Genomic DNA, 19,718 nt, shown 5'->3' on the forward strand with positions numbered 1-19,718 from the left:
CTCAGCATTCCTGAGCATCAACAGCTGGCTGTGTGCAGTGAACGGCAGATACGATGATGTCTGGCTTCTCTGTAAATGAAATGCAGAGCGTGCCAGAAGCTGTCTCGGTTTCCTGATGGCAGAGGCCTGGGTTCTTCACTGTAATATGACGGAGGACTCTGCTTCATCTTTGATGGAGAAAAGATGTTTGTCATCCAGGGATGCTGAAATGAGCTCCTCATGGACGTTTCTGGAAAAAACATATATTCAGGCTTTCTCCAGTTGCCCAAATCTGAGCGGCAAAGAAGCTATGACTCAGGCATTTGGACCCAAACTCTGGCTGAGGGCTGTTGAGAGGCACCCCAGCACCGCCCCCCAACCTGACACCCTCACACAGCTGGCCCAGTTGGCCTCAGAAACAGGTTTCAAGGTTTTGGGGCAAGGAGTGACTCCTTTGTGTGGCATCTTTTTGCTGGAATCCCAGCCATCTTCCATTTTGTTTCCCCCATTTCTTTTGATTATTTATACTTTCCAGTTTTCAACAGTGAATACGAGCATGTATGTGTGTGTGTTTATTCTAGAACATCTAGAATAAACCTGAGAAACTTAAAAAAAGAATTTGTTCATCATCGTCTCTCACAGGATTAAGCCCTAAAATGAACACAAAAAGTATTTTTACAAACTGCTTTGAAGGTGGGGAAACTGTGGGTGACCACACACCTGTAGGGAGAAGCCTATATTGTAAAAAAAAAAAAATAAGCAAGAATGATTAAAACGTAAATTAAAAGTCTCTCCTCCAGTCAGGTTTATAGCCAAGCTCAGAAATCCTGTTGCACGGGGCCGCCATCTTGTCAGAACAACCCACTTCCGCCTCGGGGAAAACAACCCACCGCCATTTTGACTTACATGCTCGAGACTAGTAGGCGAGAGCTCACTTCTTCTTTTGGTTTTCATTTATGTATATTGCTCTCTGGTTTTTCAATGGAGAGACATATAAAAGCAAACACTTAACATGGCAATGATACCCCTGCTGTCCCTGCGCCCACATCACCCCCCTCGTACTCAGCCCCATTCAGTGTGAGGGAAATAGTCCACAGACGTGATAGAAAAATAATGAAGATGGAAATTTGATCTTTGCTGAAACTATTCCTACAAATCTGTTGCAGATTTCCCTGAGACTAAACCCCTACTTTGCCTGGGAGTGTCTTGGGTCGTGTCTGTTCTCCTGGCATCATTATTTGAAATACAGGTTTAATTCTCAAGTGTCCCAGCGTGGAAGATAAATGACTGGCAGTCCTATTTAAGACACTGAGAGAGATGTTTAGTACACGCTGGAAGGGTCAAACTGTATTTAGCTTCTGCTCAGAAGCTATTCTTACGGGTTTCATGGAAATCTATATGCATTTACCATTTGCCATTCAAATTACACAATATTATTTCTTGCGAGAAAATGATAAAGATGAGACAATCAGGCTCAGTTCGGTTCTTTATTCCTTTAAGCAATTCCCTGGTGAGCGATCCCTAATTAACTTGAGAGATATAGAAAGCTGAGGTACAGCTTGTAACTTGGGGGTGGGGGAGGGTTCACTGGTCTGAATTACAGACTTTGTTTGACGTGAGCACCTGGTTGCACTTTGGTTCTTACTGGGTCATTGAGGAGATCTAAGAGTCTGATCAAGTTTATCAGTGCTGCATTTATCTGTATAGAAATTGAATTTTTTTTAAAGATTGATTTATTTATGCTTACAAGAACTGGGGTACAGGCCAGAGGTGTAGGGGGGGGTGAGAGGATTCACCAGAGACAGAGTGGGGAGTAGAACAGGCAGATCCACTGAAATCCACTGCTGAGGGGCCAGGGGGGGAGATAGGAGAGGTCTGCTGTGCCGTGTGGGTATCTCCCTGGCCAGGGATGGAACTCAAAATCTTTGTTCTGTCTGAAATTCAGCATTATCAATAAAACCAGATGTTTGGGGTAGTATTTAATAACCACGCCTCTACCTCCAAGTCCTGAAATAGTCCGACCGGAGGTCGTTTGATTATCTGTATGTGCCACTTCCTTCCATAACTCTCTTCCTGCAGATGGAACTCCCAAGATCATCTCTGCCTTTAGTGAAAAAGTGGTGAGTCCGGCAGAACCCGTGTCCCTCATGTGCAACGTGAAGGGAACGCCCTTACCCACCATCACGTGGACCCTGGACGACGACCCCATCCTCAAGGGCGGCGGCCACCGCATCAGCCAGATGATCACGTCGGAGGGCAACGTGGTCAGCTACCTGAACATCTCCAGCGCCCAGGTCCGCGACGGGGGCGTCTACCGCTGCACGGCCAACAACTCGGCGGGAGTCGTCCTGTACCAGGCTCGAATAAACGTAAGAGGTGCTTGTCAAATCAGCTCCTCGAAAAAACACACATGCCTCATTGTAGTGGAGAAGGTTTCTGCATGCCCCGGGCGAGCCTCGGACGCCCCGACAGACGAGCGTGGCTGCCCCTTCCCTGCTCTTCCCTCCCTACTGGGGTGGCTCTGACCGGGTGACCTTGGAAATGGCGTTTTGGTCTTAGTCAGCGTGCCCTCTGGTTTGACCCTTAGATTGGTCCCCTTGATCTTTCCTCTCCTGGTTTATGCTCCGCATGCTCCCTTCCTCCGCTGTCCCACCCCACCCCTGGGTGACCCTCTACGTCCATGGTCTTTAACTTACATCCATAGTGCTACGCGCATAACCTCCATCTTCACAACCTGTTCAGAGGGAGACTTCAACCATTGAATTGCTCTCAGTGTTTCCACAGGAAGAGCGTGATTATTCAGTGCAGACAAGCTGCTTTTGATTGGTTAAATTGTCTTTTATCTTGTCAGTTTAAATGCTTTTGATAGAAGTTGGTAAAGTATTTAACATTAATTCAGTTCACTGGAAAGTAAAAGAAAGAAAAACATCTTTTTTTAGGAGAAAGTACCAAATGCAGACAGTTCTGTTTACCTGAAAAAAATCTGTTTACCTGAAAAAAATGTGCTTACCTGAAAATAATCTACATTTTGAACTCAAGGAAAAGTGTACCCATTTCCACACATGTGATGTTCCCTTAAATTATTTTCAAGAGTTTCTTTGTGTCTCTCCAGGGCCTGCAAGCATTCGACCCATGAAAAATATCACAGCAATAGCAGGACGGGACACGTACATTCACTGTCGTGTGATTGGCTATCCTTACTACTCCATCAAATGGTACAAGAACTCTAACCTGCTTCCCTTTAACCACCGCCAAGTGGCATTTGAGAACAATGGGACGCTGAAACTCTCAGATGTGCAGAAGGAAGTTGATGAGGGAGAGTACACGTGCAATGTGCTGGTTCAGCCTCAGCTCTCCACCAGCCAGAGTGTCCACGTGACCGTCAAAGGTAAGGCCGCTCCTTGTCCCCATCGGTCACCATTACTTAGCTCTGCTGGCTCACCAGACCCGTGCTTTGGAGTGGGATGATCTAAGAATCAGCATACTTAGAGGAGTAGGGCGGTAATAGAGACTGAAAAATGATAGTGTGATTGGGATGGCCTGCCCTCTTAACCTGCCTTTCCTAAAACCAGTAGTCGATATAACTCTTCTTACATGAATTCTTGGTTTGGTTTTCTAGAGGCTGTGTGTTGGGAAATAGAAACACGTACCATGGGAAATAGAAACACATCATTGATTCAGTCATCTAGTTGTCTGACAGATAATGTAAAAAACACATCCCTTTCTTTTCCTACAAATCTCAGAGGGAGTTCTTTTAGATTGCAGCTGGAATAAGAAGTTCAAACACACTTCTCATCTTGAGTAGATGAGTAAGTCAAAGTAGCAACATAGGTATCAAGGGACTAAAGGACCCCACAGAAAATTTTCCTGGCTATAAAATTATTTTTTACATCATGATATAAACTGTCATGGACTAACCATCAGGAAGAACTTTGGAGACCAGGCATCTTAACTCCAATATCCTTATCAGTGATGACAGCAAAGTGACAGGGTCCACTGCAGGTCCGTAGATTCGTGATGGCAAAACTGTAGGGGAACCATGTCTTCCATTTCCCCAGTCAGTTTCCTCAGCTGAACAAAAATTAAAGTTTCCAGATATGTAAGCAATCAACATAAAGTAGGTCATGAAAATTACTCATATATTATGAAACAATTTCAGAAATCCATGAAAGTGGTCTCTCTCCATGCCACGCCGCCTATTTGAGCTGTCCAAATTAATTTCCTGGGTACCAATTACTGTCTTTTAGTGTCCTGGCTGCAAAGTTGCATAGGTTTCCCATGATTTTCTCCAATCTTCTTTACCCACAAATTCACTTAGTTTATATTTTTAGAAACACCTGAAGACACATACACACAATATATAGTTACATATAGTAGTATATGCTATATAATAGGTATTAAATATTAGATACAACTGTGTATAATTTTTTGTAGCAACATCTTAAAAAATTTCTCAAATTATTAGAAATTCCTGGTAAGCCAGGCTGGTCCTAACTGCACAAAATTTTATTTTGTAGTTGTCCTTGTCTCTTCAGCCATGCTTCATGGACCATCTGGTATATGCTAGCAATTCCTTGAGGCATTAAGGCAGACAACAGTGAAGCAGGTAGACATGGTCCTTTCCTTTATGGAACTCTCCTTCCTATCAAAGAGATAAACAATAAACAAAAATAATACAAGTGATTACACCAGAAAATATTTTAGTTTACAATACTATGCAGAGAATTAAAACATTGCAGTATCTTAAAGGGTAGCTAGCTGCAGTAGAGAATTACAAGCCAGATCAATAAAATTTTTTGTGCACTGCTCTCTTAAAAGTCGTTGTTGTGTCATCCCCTGGAGGGTGGTTTTGTAACATCAGAAGTGGATCATTTGGAAGTTATTGGTCCACTGAGTTATGTAGATCTTCCAAATGTTGACCCAGTTCTTTATACAATATCAGAACATTACCGTTATTGTACCGGAAGAGTCTCTGAGAAGCTGTCAAGCTCATCATAGTGACAGATACAAGTTTTCCAAAATTCTGCTTTCTTGCTTGAAAGTTTAAGTTTTTTTATTTGCAATGAACAGTCAGTCATGACTGTAGGAGTATCAGGCCCATTTCTTTCTTTCCAAGGAAAATGTCTTCCAAATACATAGGTCTGAGAACTGTAGCTTTTAGGTAGCCATTCTTTGAAAAACATGGAATTCCGTGGCCAAGGTGGCTAGTTGAGACTGTAACGTACAAACTCACCTATGTAAGTTTGCGTCCAGATAGCCAAACTGCTCAGTTGCTACAGATGTGCCGGGACGGTCTTCCCAGCTGGCTATGCAGACAAGACCCTACAAAGGACATGATGTCAGGGGCCAAGATCCATTAAAATGACCATTTCTATTGATTCATCAAATTTCCTTAGATGAAACTAGGTTTTAAAAAAATACAACTAAGCAGAGCACTTACTGGGACTGGGCTTACCCCAAGGTCCCGGCAGGCTTACTCACCAGTGCTTGTGTCCATCTATGTAAATGTCAACACAGTGGAAAAAGGAAAATAGCATCTTAATATTGTTATGAAAATGGTCACCTTCTAGAACCTCCTAAAATGATCTCAGGGATCCACAGGCTCTACAAACTACATTTTGAAAATATCTATTCAGGCACTAAATGTTTAGTTTGTTGCTAATGTTTAATCATTATGAATGATGCATCAAATAAATTTCTTTATGCACTGGCCTTTGTCTGCTTTTAAGATGATTTATTTAAGGAAAAGTTTTGAGAAATATGACCATCCATAAAAATGGATATAAATATTTTATTGCCAATTTCTTAGGAGACCCAAGTTCAAACAAAGGCCATTTGAATCATTAACTTCTATTCTTAAGATGCTCCAGACCACCATAATTCAGTGTATTAATCCTGACCCTTTTGATTTTAAAATGACAGAAATCAACTTAAATTAGCTTATCCCCAAAAGGAGAATATATTAACTTTGGGAAGTGATAGAGCTATAATTTTAGGAAGCAGTTTAATCAAATAGTTTTACTTTCAAGAGTTTCTTTTAAGTAGATGTTATGTAACATAAGCATTTTCAGCTCCTTTGCAAGGACTGCCCCAATCAGAAGGAAAATATATGGCTGTGAGTGTTGCGTAACAGTTGCGTGGTGAGCAGTGGCTGGAGGGGAGGGTTGCAGCTGTTGGGATTTAGAATTTGAGGTATTTAAGAGGGTGGCCAGGGAAGGGTCTTGAGAAGGTGGAATTTCCATACAGACACAGCGGAAGAAAGGTAGCTGAGCAGATGTCCTAGGGAGCAAGTTCTGGGCACGGGGAACAGCGGGGCGAGTGCCTGGCCAGCTTGAGGGCAGCAGAGGGGCTAGCGTGGCCAGAGCCAGGTGAACAGGGGACACGCTCGGGTCTGAGGTCAGAACCCACAAGGCCACCCCCTGTAGGGACTGCCTCTCCCGGGCGCGGCGCGGCGTCTGAGGGCTTGAGTTCTTCCTTTGAGTGAGGTGGGCTTGAGCAGGTGATTCTCCACAGAGGAGTCACATGGCCTGGCTTAGGTTTTACAAACCCACTTCTGAGTCCTGTGCTAATAGGCTAACAGGAAGAGGGGCAAACTCTCAGAAAGTAATCCAGGTGTGTGGAGGGGTGAGCTGTGAGAAAGTAATCCAGGTGGGGGAGGCGGGCTGACTGGACCGGGAGAGAGCGGTGGAGGTGGGGAGTGGAAGACAGATTCTGGGTATGATTTTTAAGGCCAGTTAATAGACCACCCCAGTAGATTGGATGCGGGGGTGAAAATACAGAGACAGAAGGTTAAGTCCTAAATTTTGCACTGAGCAGTGGAAAGCAAAACCCTGCCATCACCTGCGCAGATGAAAGGCGCAGTGAGGCCGCTGAAGGGAAGAAATTCGGAGTGTGATGTTTCTGTGTTGAGGGTGAGCTATACATTGGACAAACCATTAAGGGGACGACGGACGTGGGAGCGTGGAGGTCAGGAATCGGGCTTTAGCTGGTCAGCAGTGGACCGTGTGTAACGCCACAGCCGGGGTGTGTGACGATCGAGGGACTTGTGTGCAGCACTGCAGATTTCAACTTTGTGCAAACCCTCCCTCAGCCTCGTGTGCATGCTCAGTCATCAAATAGCTAAAGATAAAGTCTGGGACACCGGGAAGGGGTGGGAGGAGCTAAGGATTGCAGTGAATTAGAGGAGAAGGTGTAGGCGCGTGTATGTGAATGTAGATGACATTTGGAAAAACACTATTTTCAGTCTTGTCTTTTTTGGTAGGAGTCATGCCCTTCACTTTTTTTTTTTCGGTGCCATGTCGTTGAGTCACAACGCTGTGTCTGATTCACACTCACGTAGCCGTATGGCCTGTGACTTAGGAACTTTGAAAAAAAACCTCAAAAGATTGATAGGAATAACATGTTCATATTGATAGTGTCTGAAGCTGCAGGAGTTGTAAAATATACTTAACCAACCCGAAATACAATTTTGCTGCCTTCAACGTGTAGGGAGAAATGAAAGTCAAAATTTCTTCTTTCACTTCATTTCAATTTCACAAGCAGTGTTCTGGTTCACACATTTCAAGCCTTTTCTTTCTCATCTTGGGCGCCACGTTGAACTTGAGCAGCGCCTAATTGAGTGTTCTAATTGCTGGGGATCAGCACTGCCAGGAGAGTTAATTGGCTGCTAGACTCAGATGTCACCTTCCATTTATATTTATATAAAACTTTATAGTTTACAAAACACTTTCATATGTGTAACCTTAATTAATACCCACACTGTCTCCGTAATGGAGATAAAGCACAATCAAGGGAACAGAACACCGGAGCCAGAGGCTTGCCCAGGGAGGGGGGGTGATGCATCCGCAACACACAGCATTGGACACAGCTCCACCACCCCCTTGGCGTGTTCTAGAAAAGCATCATATTGCAGTGGGCAGCTAGAATGAGCAGAAATTATAGCAAAGCACCCAGCAAGGAAGAGATATACAAAGTCTAGAAAGGAGATGATTGAAGGTATAAGGAAATATTGAGGCGAACTGCCGCAGGCTGGGTTCTCCTGGAAGAAGTCTGGAACTTTGGATGCCGGAGGTTTATCAGGGGGTTTCCTAACCAGGCACTTGGCACAAGGGGTACGGGCTAGGATGCGTGTGCATAGCGGTTCTATCCAGCCCCACAGGAGTGCTGCAGAGAGAGCCGCCTTCACACCATCTGTCCAGAGTTGGCCAGAATTGCTCCTTCAGTCAGTCATTGGATATAACCCCCCAGAGGGGTGCCACCTAACATCAGTCCCAAAATTGGGGGTACACTTCCTTTCTTGAATGGATTCTGGACCACGTGTCTCCATACATGCCAACTCCTCCCACCCACAGAGATGTCAGGCAGCGATGTGCGTCCTAAACACGTCTTCCTGGAACATTTTCTCATTAAATCGCTCCCTCTTTCTCTAATGACATTAGTCTAATAGTTCAAGTAATAAGAACTATCACAGTGGATGACAGTAGTATAATTGGACTAGACCTTTGTCATCAAAGCAATTTTTAACTCAAAGAATTTCTTTAGATCTTTGATTCCTATGATTTATTCAATTTATTCAGCTAATATCTGTGCATCTGCTGTTAATGAGATCAAGTAATAATAGGATGGTCACTGCTGACAAGAGGTTGGGGTCAGTGGGAGGAACTGCAGACAAACGCTGCAGTGCACGGCAGGAAGTAGCAAATGCCTAGAAACAGCACAGGGTGAGAAATAGAAAACACTAGATGAGCTGCAGGAGTACAGTGGGGAGACAAAGAAGAAAAGACATCATTGAAATGATTTCAACATATCATTGAAAAATGAGATGCAAGGTGTTTAAGAAGCAGAGGTAGCATCTGGCCAATTCAGGGGCCAGGTGGAAGAGGACGTGTGAGTCCCAGAAGGGCTTCGGGAGAACCTGAGTTGAGTCTTAAGGGGATCAGGGCCCTAAAAAGAGTTTTCACACTTTCAGATGATAGGGGTGATAGTAGGGCCAGAGTCAGGTGTGGGGACAGAAAAAGGGGGAGGCCGCAGTCCCTCTGTTCGAGAGTCAGTATGACCAGATCGAAGGATCTAAGTGGAGTCATCTAGTCAGCCTTCTGACTGGCTCTGTCTGCAGTCCTGGCTCCCTGCTGCACACAGTGATAATAATATTAAATAACAGAATAGTCACTGCCGTGCCTGTGATGCGTGGTGCTTCCTGGGCAGCGATGGGGCCCTGTGTGCGTGACCATCTCCCTGCTACTGCCATCACCTGCCAGGTACTGGGCGAGCATTTCTTGGTTGAGTGAGCGAGTGAGCATCAAGTGAGCGAGCGAGCGAGCAAGGGAGTGGTTTCCATTCAGACATTCTCAACTGGATCGCCTACGGCTCCCCCAAGCTGATCCTTGAAATGAACTTTAATTCTTTTAATGAACAATCTCTGCAACATCCTGCTACTTAATAACTTGGTTCTGTAGAGTCACCTCATCTAACTATTGGTTGCTCTTTGGTCAAGATGAGCTGAATGATCTTAGTCTAGAACCCTCTGATTTCCATGTCCCTTCAAAAAAAAAAAAAAAAAAGACAAACTTTGAGCTCTCACTCGGAAGTGAACTAGTTTGTAACCAAGGACAAATCCTACCCTCGAGTCTCAGCTGCCCAGTCAAGGCGGTAAGCAACTCCCATGGAGGGCTGATAGGAAGAAGACCCCATAACTGGTAACAGAGACAAGGTCAAGACTTGGCCTCCCTGGCTCCATTTTATCATGTTGGACCCTGTAAGGCCACCCAGGAAGTTACCGAGGAAAAGTGGGCCTCGGGCAAGAAGAATAAATAGGAATTTATCAGGGAAATTAAATCAGAACGAGCTTTCAGGCTGAACTTGGCTGTGTTCACAGCTGACCAGGCTGAGGGCTGTAACCTGGTTCTCATTAGCAACACACCCCAGCAACTCAGAAGACTGGCCACGAACCAATTCATAATTCAAGGTCATGTCCATAGGATGTGTAAAACTGAGAAGAGCAGGTAAAGATGCAGTGATCCTAACATAAAATAAATCTTTTTAATTTGCATGTGCTTTCAGTTGGACATTGGGCATAAAAGTGCTTATCCATTAAATTGGAATCTCTGCTGCTTCAGGTTGTCTAAAGTGTGCCTGGAGCCAAGCATGGGATGGGCAGAGGCAGAGGGAGATTATGCTGCTAGTGTTAGCAAAGCAAGAAAGAGCTTTCCTCTTATACACATCATTTTTAACAGGTTCTAACAAAACCAAAACCAAATCTACTTGTCACAGTATTTGACACAGCAGAGACTAAAATATTTTTGCACAAAAATGATAATTGACTTTTATTTATTAATTTATTTTTTTTCCAATGCCAAATTTCTAATTTATTTTCTAACATAAGGAAATATTCTTTTAAGAGTCCTAAAAGATTCAGGAATCTCTACAAGACCATGCTCTTTCCCCCTTCTTTAGAATTAATATATTTATTCTATACCTCTTTAGCCTAATTATTTTATTTTTTAAAATAAAATAAAATATTAATTTATTTTTTAAAGATTTATTTATTTATGCATACAAGAGCTGGGGTGCAGGCCAGAGGTTTGGGGGTGAAAGGATTCACCAGAGACAGAGTGGGAAGTAGAACAGGTGGATCCACTGAAATCCACTGCTGAGGGGAGCAGCGGGGAGACAGGAGAGGTCTGCTGCACCCTGTAGATAGCTCCCTGGCTGGGGATCGAACTCAGGCCACAGTGGCTGCAGACAGCTTCATAGTGCTGAGACGTAACCCCTTGCGCCACCAGGGAGGCCCTGATTATTGACTTTTAAAAAAGTTTATCAAAATAAATGACACTCATCATATTTGCTGAAGTACAAATCAGTTCATGCTTTCCCTACAGAGTGATGACAAAAGTCACATATCAAGAGAGCACAAGTCAAATCTTCTTCCGCGCCACTGTGTATGTGCTGTACTGTATTGCTTCTGCGGTGCCAGGCAGAAGGCCAAGGAGAAGCAACTGTAGAAAGTGCGAGTCCAGCATCCTCTTTCCTCGATTACATGTTTTCTTTGTTTCCCTTTCAGTTCCACCTTTTATCCAACCTTTTGAGTTTCCAAGATTCTCCATTGGACAGCGGGTCTTCATCCCTTGCGTCGTGGTCTCAGGGGATTTGCCCATCACGATCACCTGGCAGAAGGATGGCCGGCCAATCCCAGCGAGCCTTGGGGTAACCATTGACAACATTGACTTCACGAGCTCCTTAAGGATTTCCAATCTCTCCCTGATGCACAACGGGAATTACACCTGCATAGCCCGGAACGAGGCTGCGGCCGTGGAGCACCAGAGCCAGCTCATTGTGAGAGGTAGGGAGGGCGTGGGGGGCTCCGAGAACTGCAGCCGAAGTCAGGGCTCACAGACTGGGTGAGCTTGGAATGCGAAAATTACTAGAATTCACAGAATCTACTCATTCCATGACACACGCACACACATACACACACGACACACAATTATAAGAACCAACTACAAACTCCTAACTCCAACTCAAGGCTTTATTTACATAAAATATGAAGTTCAAATTATTAGCAACTTAAAAATACGTGAATGAAGACATGGAATCCAGGGAATTTCATTCACAAAATAGGGCTCCCCTATATTAACCCAGTGATTTTTTAAGAACCAGAGTCCATGAATTCTTGCTGTAGTGTATGCATTTTATATAGTACCTTTTATAATAGCATCATTTAGATTGATGTCTTTTAAAGTCACGTTTGTTAAAGGCGTATATAAGCTTGTCTAAGAATCGTCAAATAGTAAGTTATATATATTTAGAAATATGGTTTCCTTTGTTCTTTTCTTTGGCATAACATTAAATATCTCATTTTAGGAGATTATTGTGTTTTTTATTAAATTAGGCAAAGTGTGCTAATATTTACGACAAAAATAGGGTGATCCAACATAGAGAACATTGATGGAGTTTTACTATATCTGACATGTAAGCATCAATCTGGATATGCTGCGATTCAGTGGTTCTCCAAGAACTTTTTGCATCCAGAAGGCAAGAGTAGGAGTTAGGAGGCTATTCCAGACTTTCAGGCCTGTTAAAGGTACCTTGAATGAATGAAGGTACTAATGGTTAAACTAATGAGATTGCTTGAATTTTAATTATTGTTTTCAGGCAAAGCATACAAAACCTGTTTATAAGTCAATGCTGCAAATGGTAGAAAGAGAAATTCCTAACGGAAGCAAATGTAGGCCTTATAAAGTAAATAAAAGTGTCCTCTACGGAAATGGAACCTATTGAGCAAGATGAAGAGTTGTGATAAGGGAAAAGGTGATGTGGGAGACACAGCAGGGCCTATGCCCAAGGCATCCTGACGTTCAAGTTTCCAGAAAGAGATATGGGAGAAGGAGCAGCCAGTGAAGTAGGAGAAAGTCCAGGAGCTGTGAGGCTCTGGAAAGAAAAGAGGAAATATATTAAGAAATAGAGTAATGAAGTATACCAGGTCCCACTGACAGTAAAAAATAGGTCAGCCCAGAAGAGCTCGCTGGGCATAGGAGGATGGGTGCTGTTTTTTTCCTTGAAGACTGTCATGGCTACAGTGAATGCCTGATTACAGGGATTTAAAAAAAAGAAAAAGGGTGTGTGGATGTGTGATAAGAAAGCACAAGTGGACCTCCCTGGTGGCGCAGGGGTTAAATACACAGCGTTACCAAGCTGTCTGCAGCCAGTGCATCACGGGTTCAATCCCTGGCCAGGGAGATACCCACAGGGCGCAGCAGACCTCTCCTGTCACGCCCGCTGCTCCCCTCAGCAGTGGATTTCAGTGGATCCGCCTGTTCTGTTCCCCACTGTGTCTCTGGTGAATCCCAGTTCTTGTATGCATAAATAAATAAATCTTTTTAAAAAATAAAAATAAGTTAGGGGATACATGAGGCAGATTCCTGGAGGGGCCAAGGACTGCAGGTTAGGAAACACAGAGACTGTTCCTACAACGAGAAGACAGCGTGTCTGGAGCCGGCAGAATGCACGTGCTCCCGGCCTCGGTGGAGCTGCATGCCTGCGGAGAGGAGTGGAGAAGGCTGAGACCCCACAGCTGGCTCTGGTTCCATCTGGAAGGTTTGTCCCGAGGAAGACATCTGCAGGCTGTGCAGATCCAGGAGATTTAAAGCAGGGGACTCACAGGGTCAGTTCATGGCGATCACGTCTTGGAACAGTGAAAGTTGGAGCACAGCAGCCCGAAGGGGCAGTGAGCGGTGGCGATGGTTGGCCCTGGGGTGGAGGAGCAGGGCGGGCAAGAAGGGGCCGCTCTGGAAGATACCTGCAGGCTTGGATGAACCGTGCGTGCAGGAAATGTGTGAGAAATCTTGATGACAGATGGCCACGAATAACCGAGCGAGGACTGCTGGGTGTGGAGCGGGGAGTAGCCACTCTGGGACAGTCACGCTGTCCACAGACTCATCCGCCTTCCCTCTGCCCTTAGGACAGAATAAACAGGACAGGGAACTTTCCCCGAGGGTTACATTTTCTACAATTGACAGCCCCTTCTCTCTGCTTGCCAGAGACCAGGCCGCGGCTCTCCCAAGTTCAGCTGTTAATTTGAATTGTTAGGTAGTCCAAGTGTAGCCCTCCTTCTGCTAGATCGTGTTCTAAATAAGTTAAATTTATCTTTCAGGTAAAATGAAAAATCCTCGTATCTGTTATTGCTGTTGAGAATAGCATTCCATGTCACAAGTTGTCCACTCGCCAATTAAATTTAAGTCATAACCTGTCATTTGGTTCATTAAAAAAATACAAAGATAAATTCGGGGAAACAAAATCTTTGTGAAAATGGCAAAGCGCATCAGATGATAATTATATGGGTTACTTTCCTCTTTCACTCAAGGTAGGTGTTTTCAAGCGTTTGACCTGAGATGCAACGTGGGAAAAGTAGAAACGGAATGAGGCGTTTAGGGACCTTGAAACCTCCTTGTCACAGCGAGGGTGGTTTGGAGAGCTCTAGATGACAGACGCTAATTACAAGAGCAGAACGAACTCTGATGAGGGAGCGATCGGCATTGTTCAATACGTTCAAACGAGACTTTGTGGAAGGAATGAGCTCCGTCAACCCGGATGTGTAAGCAGGTTTCGAGAGAATAAAAATACAGCAAAGTTGAAACTTTCAGAAAGACAAGCCGCTTCCTCGTTTGCTGCATGACTTGGGCGTGTGATGAACCTCTCGAGCCTCACATTCTTCATCTGTAACATGGAAATGATCAGATTTGCTCCTTGGAGCTGCAGGGAGCTTTCCACTCGGTGTTGAGGGGAGCAAAGACGGCGTCGTCCTGGCCCGTCTTCCGAGCTCAGTGCGGAGTAAGCAACGCGACGGAGCTCGTGCCTCGCTGTCTGGGCCCGTCCGCCGTTGCTGTGAGCAAGTGTGTGCTGCTGTGGGAAGAGGGGGAGCTGCAAGTGTCCTTGAATGGGTGGCCTCGTGTGAGGAAGACCCCCTGGTAACAGGTGGCAGACAAGAGAGCCCGGGGCGTCTGCTGATTGTGGGCCCGACCCGCGGGCCTCCTCCCTGCTCCCTCCTCTCCTTGCCCCTCTTCTTTCCCCTCCTCTCGGACCTGGGGCCACATGGTGGTCAAAGCAGCCAGACCCGCCCCTCCCCACCCCGCTCCACTCCCAGCAGAGCTGAGGAAAGAGGCACGGAAGGTCAGGGACCTACATGTGCTGTGAGAAAGAGACGCTTGAATCCTGCCGTCCTTTGCCCTGTCTTGTTTTGGTTTAGCGCCGTCAGCTCCTTTGCTTTGTTTCTCTGTGCTCCTCACGCGATCTAGACCAGCCAGCGCTTGTCTGTCTCCATCTGACTTATTCCATGAGCATATTCCCCTCTGGCTCCACTCGTGTCACAAAGGCAGGGTTTCATCTCTTTTGTCTATGCAGCTGGGCAGTAGTCCTTTGAGGCTACTGGAGGGGAAGCGGGGAGACCAAAGGGGGCCCAGTGGACTCCAGTGGGGGTTTGTGGGTGCTTCAGTGGTGGGTGTGGGGTGGGGACATACATCTGAGGCGCTGTGAACCTGCTCCCCTAAATCATGAGTGATGTTAAGTGATGCTACCGCAACAATTAATAAAGAAAGTAAAGCTCAGCGAGACAATGGGAGTAATAGAGATGGGAACGGTATTTTAGATAAGATGGGCTGGTAAAGCTTTCTTTTTTTTTCATTTATTTATGCAAGAACTGGGGTACAACCCAGAGGTATGGGGGTGAGAGGATTCACCAGAGAGAGTGGGGAGCAGAATAGGAAAATTGACTGAAACACGCTGCTGAGGGGAGCAGCGGGGAGTCAGGAGAGGTCTGCTGCGCCATGTAGGTAGCTCCCTGGCCGGCCAGGAATCAAGCCCGTGTTGCAGAGGGTGTGGAGAGCTTCACAGCGCTGTGCTTCACCCCTTGCACCACCAGGGAGGCCCCTGGTGAAGCTTTCTGAAGAGAGTTTTGAGTGCGGACTTGAGTAAAGTGAGGGGTAGGTCTCAGCAATCTGTGGAAAGCAAGTCCTGGGCAGAGACGCCAACATGCACGAAGACCCTGAGCAGGTGTTTTGAGCATTGAGAGGACCGCAGGAAGGCAAACGAGCTCTGTACGCTGAGAGAGAAAGCAGAATCTAGAATCCTCCTCAGACCAACTGAGTCAGAATTTCTTTATTTATTTATTTATTTTTTAAATAAATTTTATTTTTATATTCCCCATACAATTGCAACCCCCTTATTTTGACCCCAATCCCTCCCCGCCCCGCCCCCCACCCTCCATAGAGTGTCTCTGGTTCATAGTTGTTTGTCAATTTTGATATTTTCTTTCTTATAGTTATTCTTTTTCCTGGTCCCTTATTTAAGTATTCTAGATTCCTGCTATGAGTGAGACCATCCGGTATTTTTCTTTTTCTTTCTGGCTTATTTCGCTGAGCATGATCCCTTCCAGCGCCATCCATGTTGCTGCAAATTGCATGTGTTTATCTTTTTTGAATGCTGAGTAATATTCCATGGTGTCTATGGACCACATCTTCTTGATCCAGTCATCTATTTTGGGGCATTTGGGCTGTTTCCAAAGCTGAGCTATTGTAAACAGTGCTGCTATAAACATAGGGGTGCAGGTGCTCTTTGGAATGGATGTTTCTGTGTCCTTTGGGTAAATACCTAGGAGTGGAATTGCTGGATCCTATGGAAGCTCTATGTTTAGTAGGTCGAGGAACCTCCACACAGCTCTCCACCGTGGTTGGACCAGTCTGCACTCCCATCAGCAGTGCAGGAGAGTTCCTTTTTCTCCACATCCTCACCAACATTTGTTGTTAGAATTTCTGAGGAATGGGGTTTAGCCACTTGTGCTTCAATCAGTTCTTCAAGTGAATCTGATGCCCTCTAGAGTGTGGGAAATGCAGGAGCCAATAGTCCACCAAAGAGGGAACAGGGTCAAGATAAATGTCATCTCATTCTCCAGACCTGGGGCTTCCCTCCTTCAGGTTCTGCGCCCAGCTTCTGAGATGCCCCGGAGTCAGCAGAGAGACTCGCCTGGGTGTGCAAGGGCACAGGCTGTCCAGCACAGCAGCGCTGAAGCCAGGGGGCTGGAAGGCTCTCGACACGTCACCCTACACCCTTCTCCCCATGGTGACTCATGTGTGCCGATGATGAGGAAGACAATTTGAGGCTGTGTGACACGTTTCCAAGGAAGAATCATCAGTACATAAAACGGGGAGGCGTGAAGGGGGGATAGGAGAGATAATTCTTGACTTCATGGGCCATTTCCATCTGTAATTGCCTTTTATGTACAATATGTCAGTGGTTATTTCCCGTAGAAACCTCCTTGATCAGTTTTTAAGTAACATTCCTTTGGATTAGAACCAAATTGAGGGGAGGGGTCATGGATCAATTATAACGAGACGTTCTTCCAGAGGAGAGATGAGGGATTACTTACCCTGCTGATCTGACAAGAGGCTTCTTGCCCTGAGCAGAATTTGAGCCAAATAGAGCGTGGAACATAGACGACAGCACATTCACCTCCACATTAGGCGGCGATTCTGCCGTGATGTCTTAAACTTTATAATCCTGCGGTTGATTGATTATTCTTCCTAGTAATCTTTCTTATCAATACTCTAACATTTTCCTAGAAATAATTTTCTTACTATGAAACAGTCATAGCTTACCTTAATTTAAATATACCTACATTTTATTGACTGTGTCTCATAATACGATGTAAATGATGTAGAAGTGTTTCATAGTCAGGCAATGTTGAAAGTAGCCGTTGACTGTAGAAAATTTAACTCGCAAGTTGGAAACTGTTTGGTAGAGGATATGCTAAATCTGGACATGCATTTACCAAATGCACTGATACAGTGACAGCTCCTAATAGGTTACCGACACTGTGTTGGGAACGTTTATAATCTGAATTCATTTGATCCCCATACCAATCCTATGAAATGAGTACTCTGACTACCCCAACTGACAGATAAGGAAATTGAAGCCAAGAGACTTTCTATAATTTGCACAAGATTATTCTACTGGAAAAAAGAGTTGTAGATGAAACCCAGATGCTTCTCCCTTGACCCTGTATTCCCAGCCATCGCTCTCTGTAGTTTTTCTTGAAACACAGCAGTGAGTTCCATCTCCAGCTGCTGCTTGTGTCTTTATATCAATCATTCCCTTTACCTGGGATGCTTTATGGCCCAAGGAATAGTCGCTCTGGCTCGTATCATCTCGATGCGCTTCTAAGCCCCTCACTCACCTAGCATCCGATCTTCCTTCCAGGCCATTTCATGTGGCAGCTGGAAAATCTTGTCCATCTGCAGCACAGGGGCCCACTTTTCTATCCGAAAGTGAAGAATTATGTAAATTGTAACATAGACAAGATGGACCATGCCAGGCACTATGGAAAGGGGAGAAAAACAGCCATATTTGCTAAGTATCTACTATATGGTGGGCCTAATCCATCCCTTCTCTTAGAATTCTGTGACTGCATCATTGGCGATCCATCCTACAATTAATCAGTGATCTTCTGGAAGAGTCCAGGATTCTAGCACCATCAGGTGCCTCCTATCCTAGAAGAATATCTTCTCTTTAAGAGAAGACTCTTAAAATCACAGTAACTTGAAATGCGTTTACTGTTTGTAGGTGTGTTTTAAGAAGAGTGTGTTTGCATATGTATGTTTTAAATGGGGATGGATTTTTTTTCAGCACCTCACAAAACGGACCCAGTAAGCAGATAGTGGATCTCTTTTTATAGACATACAGTAAAGTCACTTGGCATCTCCTGTTGACAGGTCTGCAGAGTCCCCTTCAGCCAGAATGGTGTTTACATTGTGAACAGTGGTCTCTGTGTGCCCATGAAACTGGGGGGGAGCTCAGTGCCATGTTGTGCTCTTTATCAATAGGTTAATTGGCTCTTCATCAGCCAATTAATTCCCCTTTCACTTCCTGTTAAGGGAAGAACAAAAGTGAAATGGCTTGAGCAGGTCACCCCCAGGAATGATTCCTGAAGATCTCCCACAACACTAATAAGAAACAAACGGCACATGTCCTTGGTGTCGTCAGACTCCTGCTACTTGAGAGTCTGGGTTTCCCCCGTACAACGTAACCTCCATCCACATAAGCTCGTTGATATAAATAAGAAGAGAGCGCTTCCCTAATCCGCCCCAGGCTGTAAAAGCTTTATTTTTCTCATATATGTAAAACATCCTTCATATTTCAATTTGTCATTCACATTCGTGGATCTCGTCAGATTACACCTTTAATAAGCTGTGATCTTGTCTAAATGACAGGTGACCTTTTTCTCTCCCCAGTTCCTCCCAAGTTTGTGGTTCAACCCCGGGACCAAGACGGGATTTACGGCAAAGCTGTCATCCTCAACTGCTCCGCTGAGGGTTATCCTGTACCCACGATTGTGTGGAAATTCTCTAAAGGTAAGGAGTTCCTTGATTTGCTTGTTATCTGTGCAACATACGTTATATTCTAATGTAGTCTAGAGGGTGGGGGGAGCATTTCTGGTCTTTCCAGAGGTGTCTCGTCGAGTAGAAGAAACCAGAGCTGCACTCTCTCACATATTCCCAAGATTCAACTAGAAGTTTTTTTATGCAGAACCTGGAAGTGACTCTTCCTGGAGACTCCTCTTTAGTGTGACCACAGAGGAGGAGCAGGCCGGTCGTGTAAGTTACTTCAGGACCCGGGACAGTTCCACCGTGCCCACGCCCCCTGGGCACACCCACAGTGGAGCTGCAGGTGCCAGCTATCAGAATTACTCATCGTAGGGAAAGTTGCTTCCCTGACATTTAGACACGTAGCTTTAGAAAGTGAAAAATAAAATTGATTCTCTTATTTACTTGGTCACCTCAAGTAAATAACAATAGTATATTATCTCCTTGGAAAGCTCTTTTTAAAAGCAGCCAGACATACCCAATGCCCTATTTTCACTCTGTGCTGTCCCTTGCTTTCAATTCTAATCAGCTTTCTCTTCAAAGGCGGTCGGTGTTGCCCAGGGTTCGGGTCACAGGCAGCCTTCCCGGGAGTGGGATGCGTGATGGAGAAGCCAGTGTAGACACCACGGGGTAACCTATGCTCAGCTCATCTTCTCCAGGAAAGATTCCTTGCCTTTCTTTCCCCATTCAGGCCTCTTCATTCAGACATTTATTTATCACACAGTTGAAGACCAACTATATATTGGGGGATTAAACAAAGAAACAAACAAATAAATCATGAATCAAGACCTACTATACATGTTTAATTATAGGAGTGTCGGCCCTTTGTTC

General features: G+C 45.0%; 1 protein-coding gene across 1 annotated transcript in view; it reads left to right on the forward strand.

The window, feature by feature from the left end:
- DSCAM (DS cell adhesion molecule) overlaps positions 1-19,718 on the forward strand; it is a 433,598-nt gene that overhangs the window by 269,720 nt on the left and 144,160 nt on the right. Inside the window, exons 7-10 of the mRNA XM_037524927.1 lie at positions 2,059-2,355; positions 3,092-3,367; positions 11,039-11,317; positions 18,756-18,875. Of these exons, the coding sequence (XP_037380824.1) occupies positions 2,059-2,355; positions 3,092-3,367; positions 11,039-11,317; positions 18,756-18,875 (972 nt within the window). The remainder of the gene's footprint in view (positions 1-2,058; positions 2,356-3,091; positions 3,368-11,038; positions 11,318-18,755; positions 18,876-19,718) is intronic.

The sequence above is a fragment of the Talpa occidentalis genome, unplaced genomic scaffold (assembly GCF_014898055.3).
Source record: "Talpa occidentalis isolate TD23 unplaced genomic scaffold, MPIMG_talOcc4v2.1 talOcc4.4, whole genome shotgun sequence".
Classification (NCBI taxonomy): domain Eukaryota; kingdom Metazoa; phylum Chordata; class Mammalia; order Eulipotyphla; family Talpidae; genus Talpa; species Talpa occidentalis.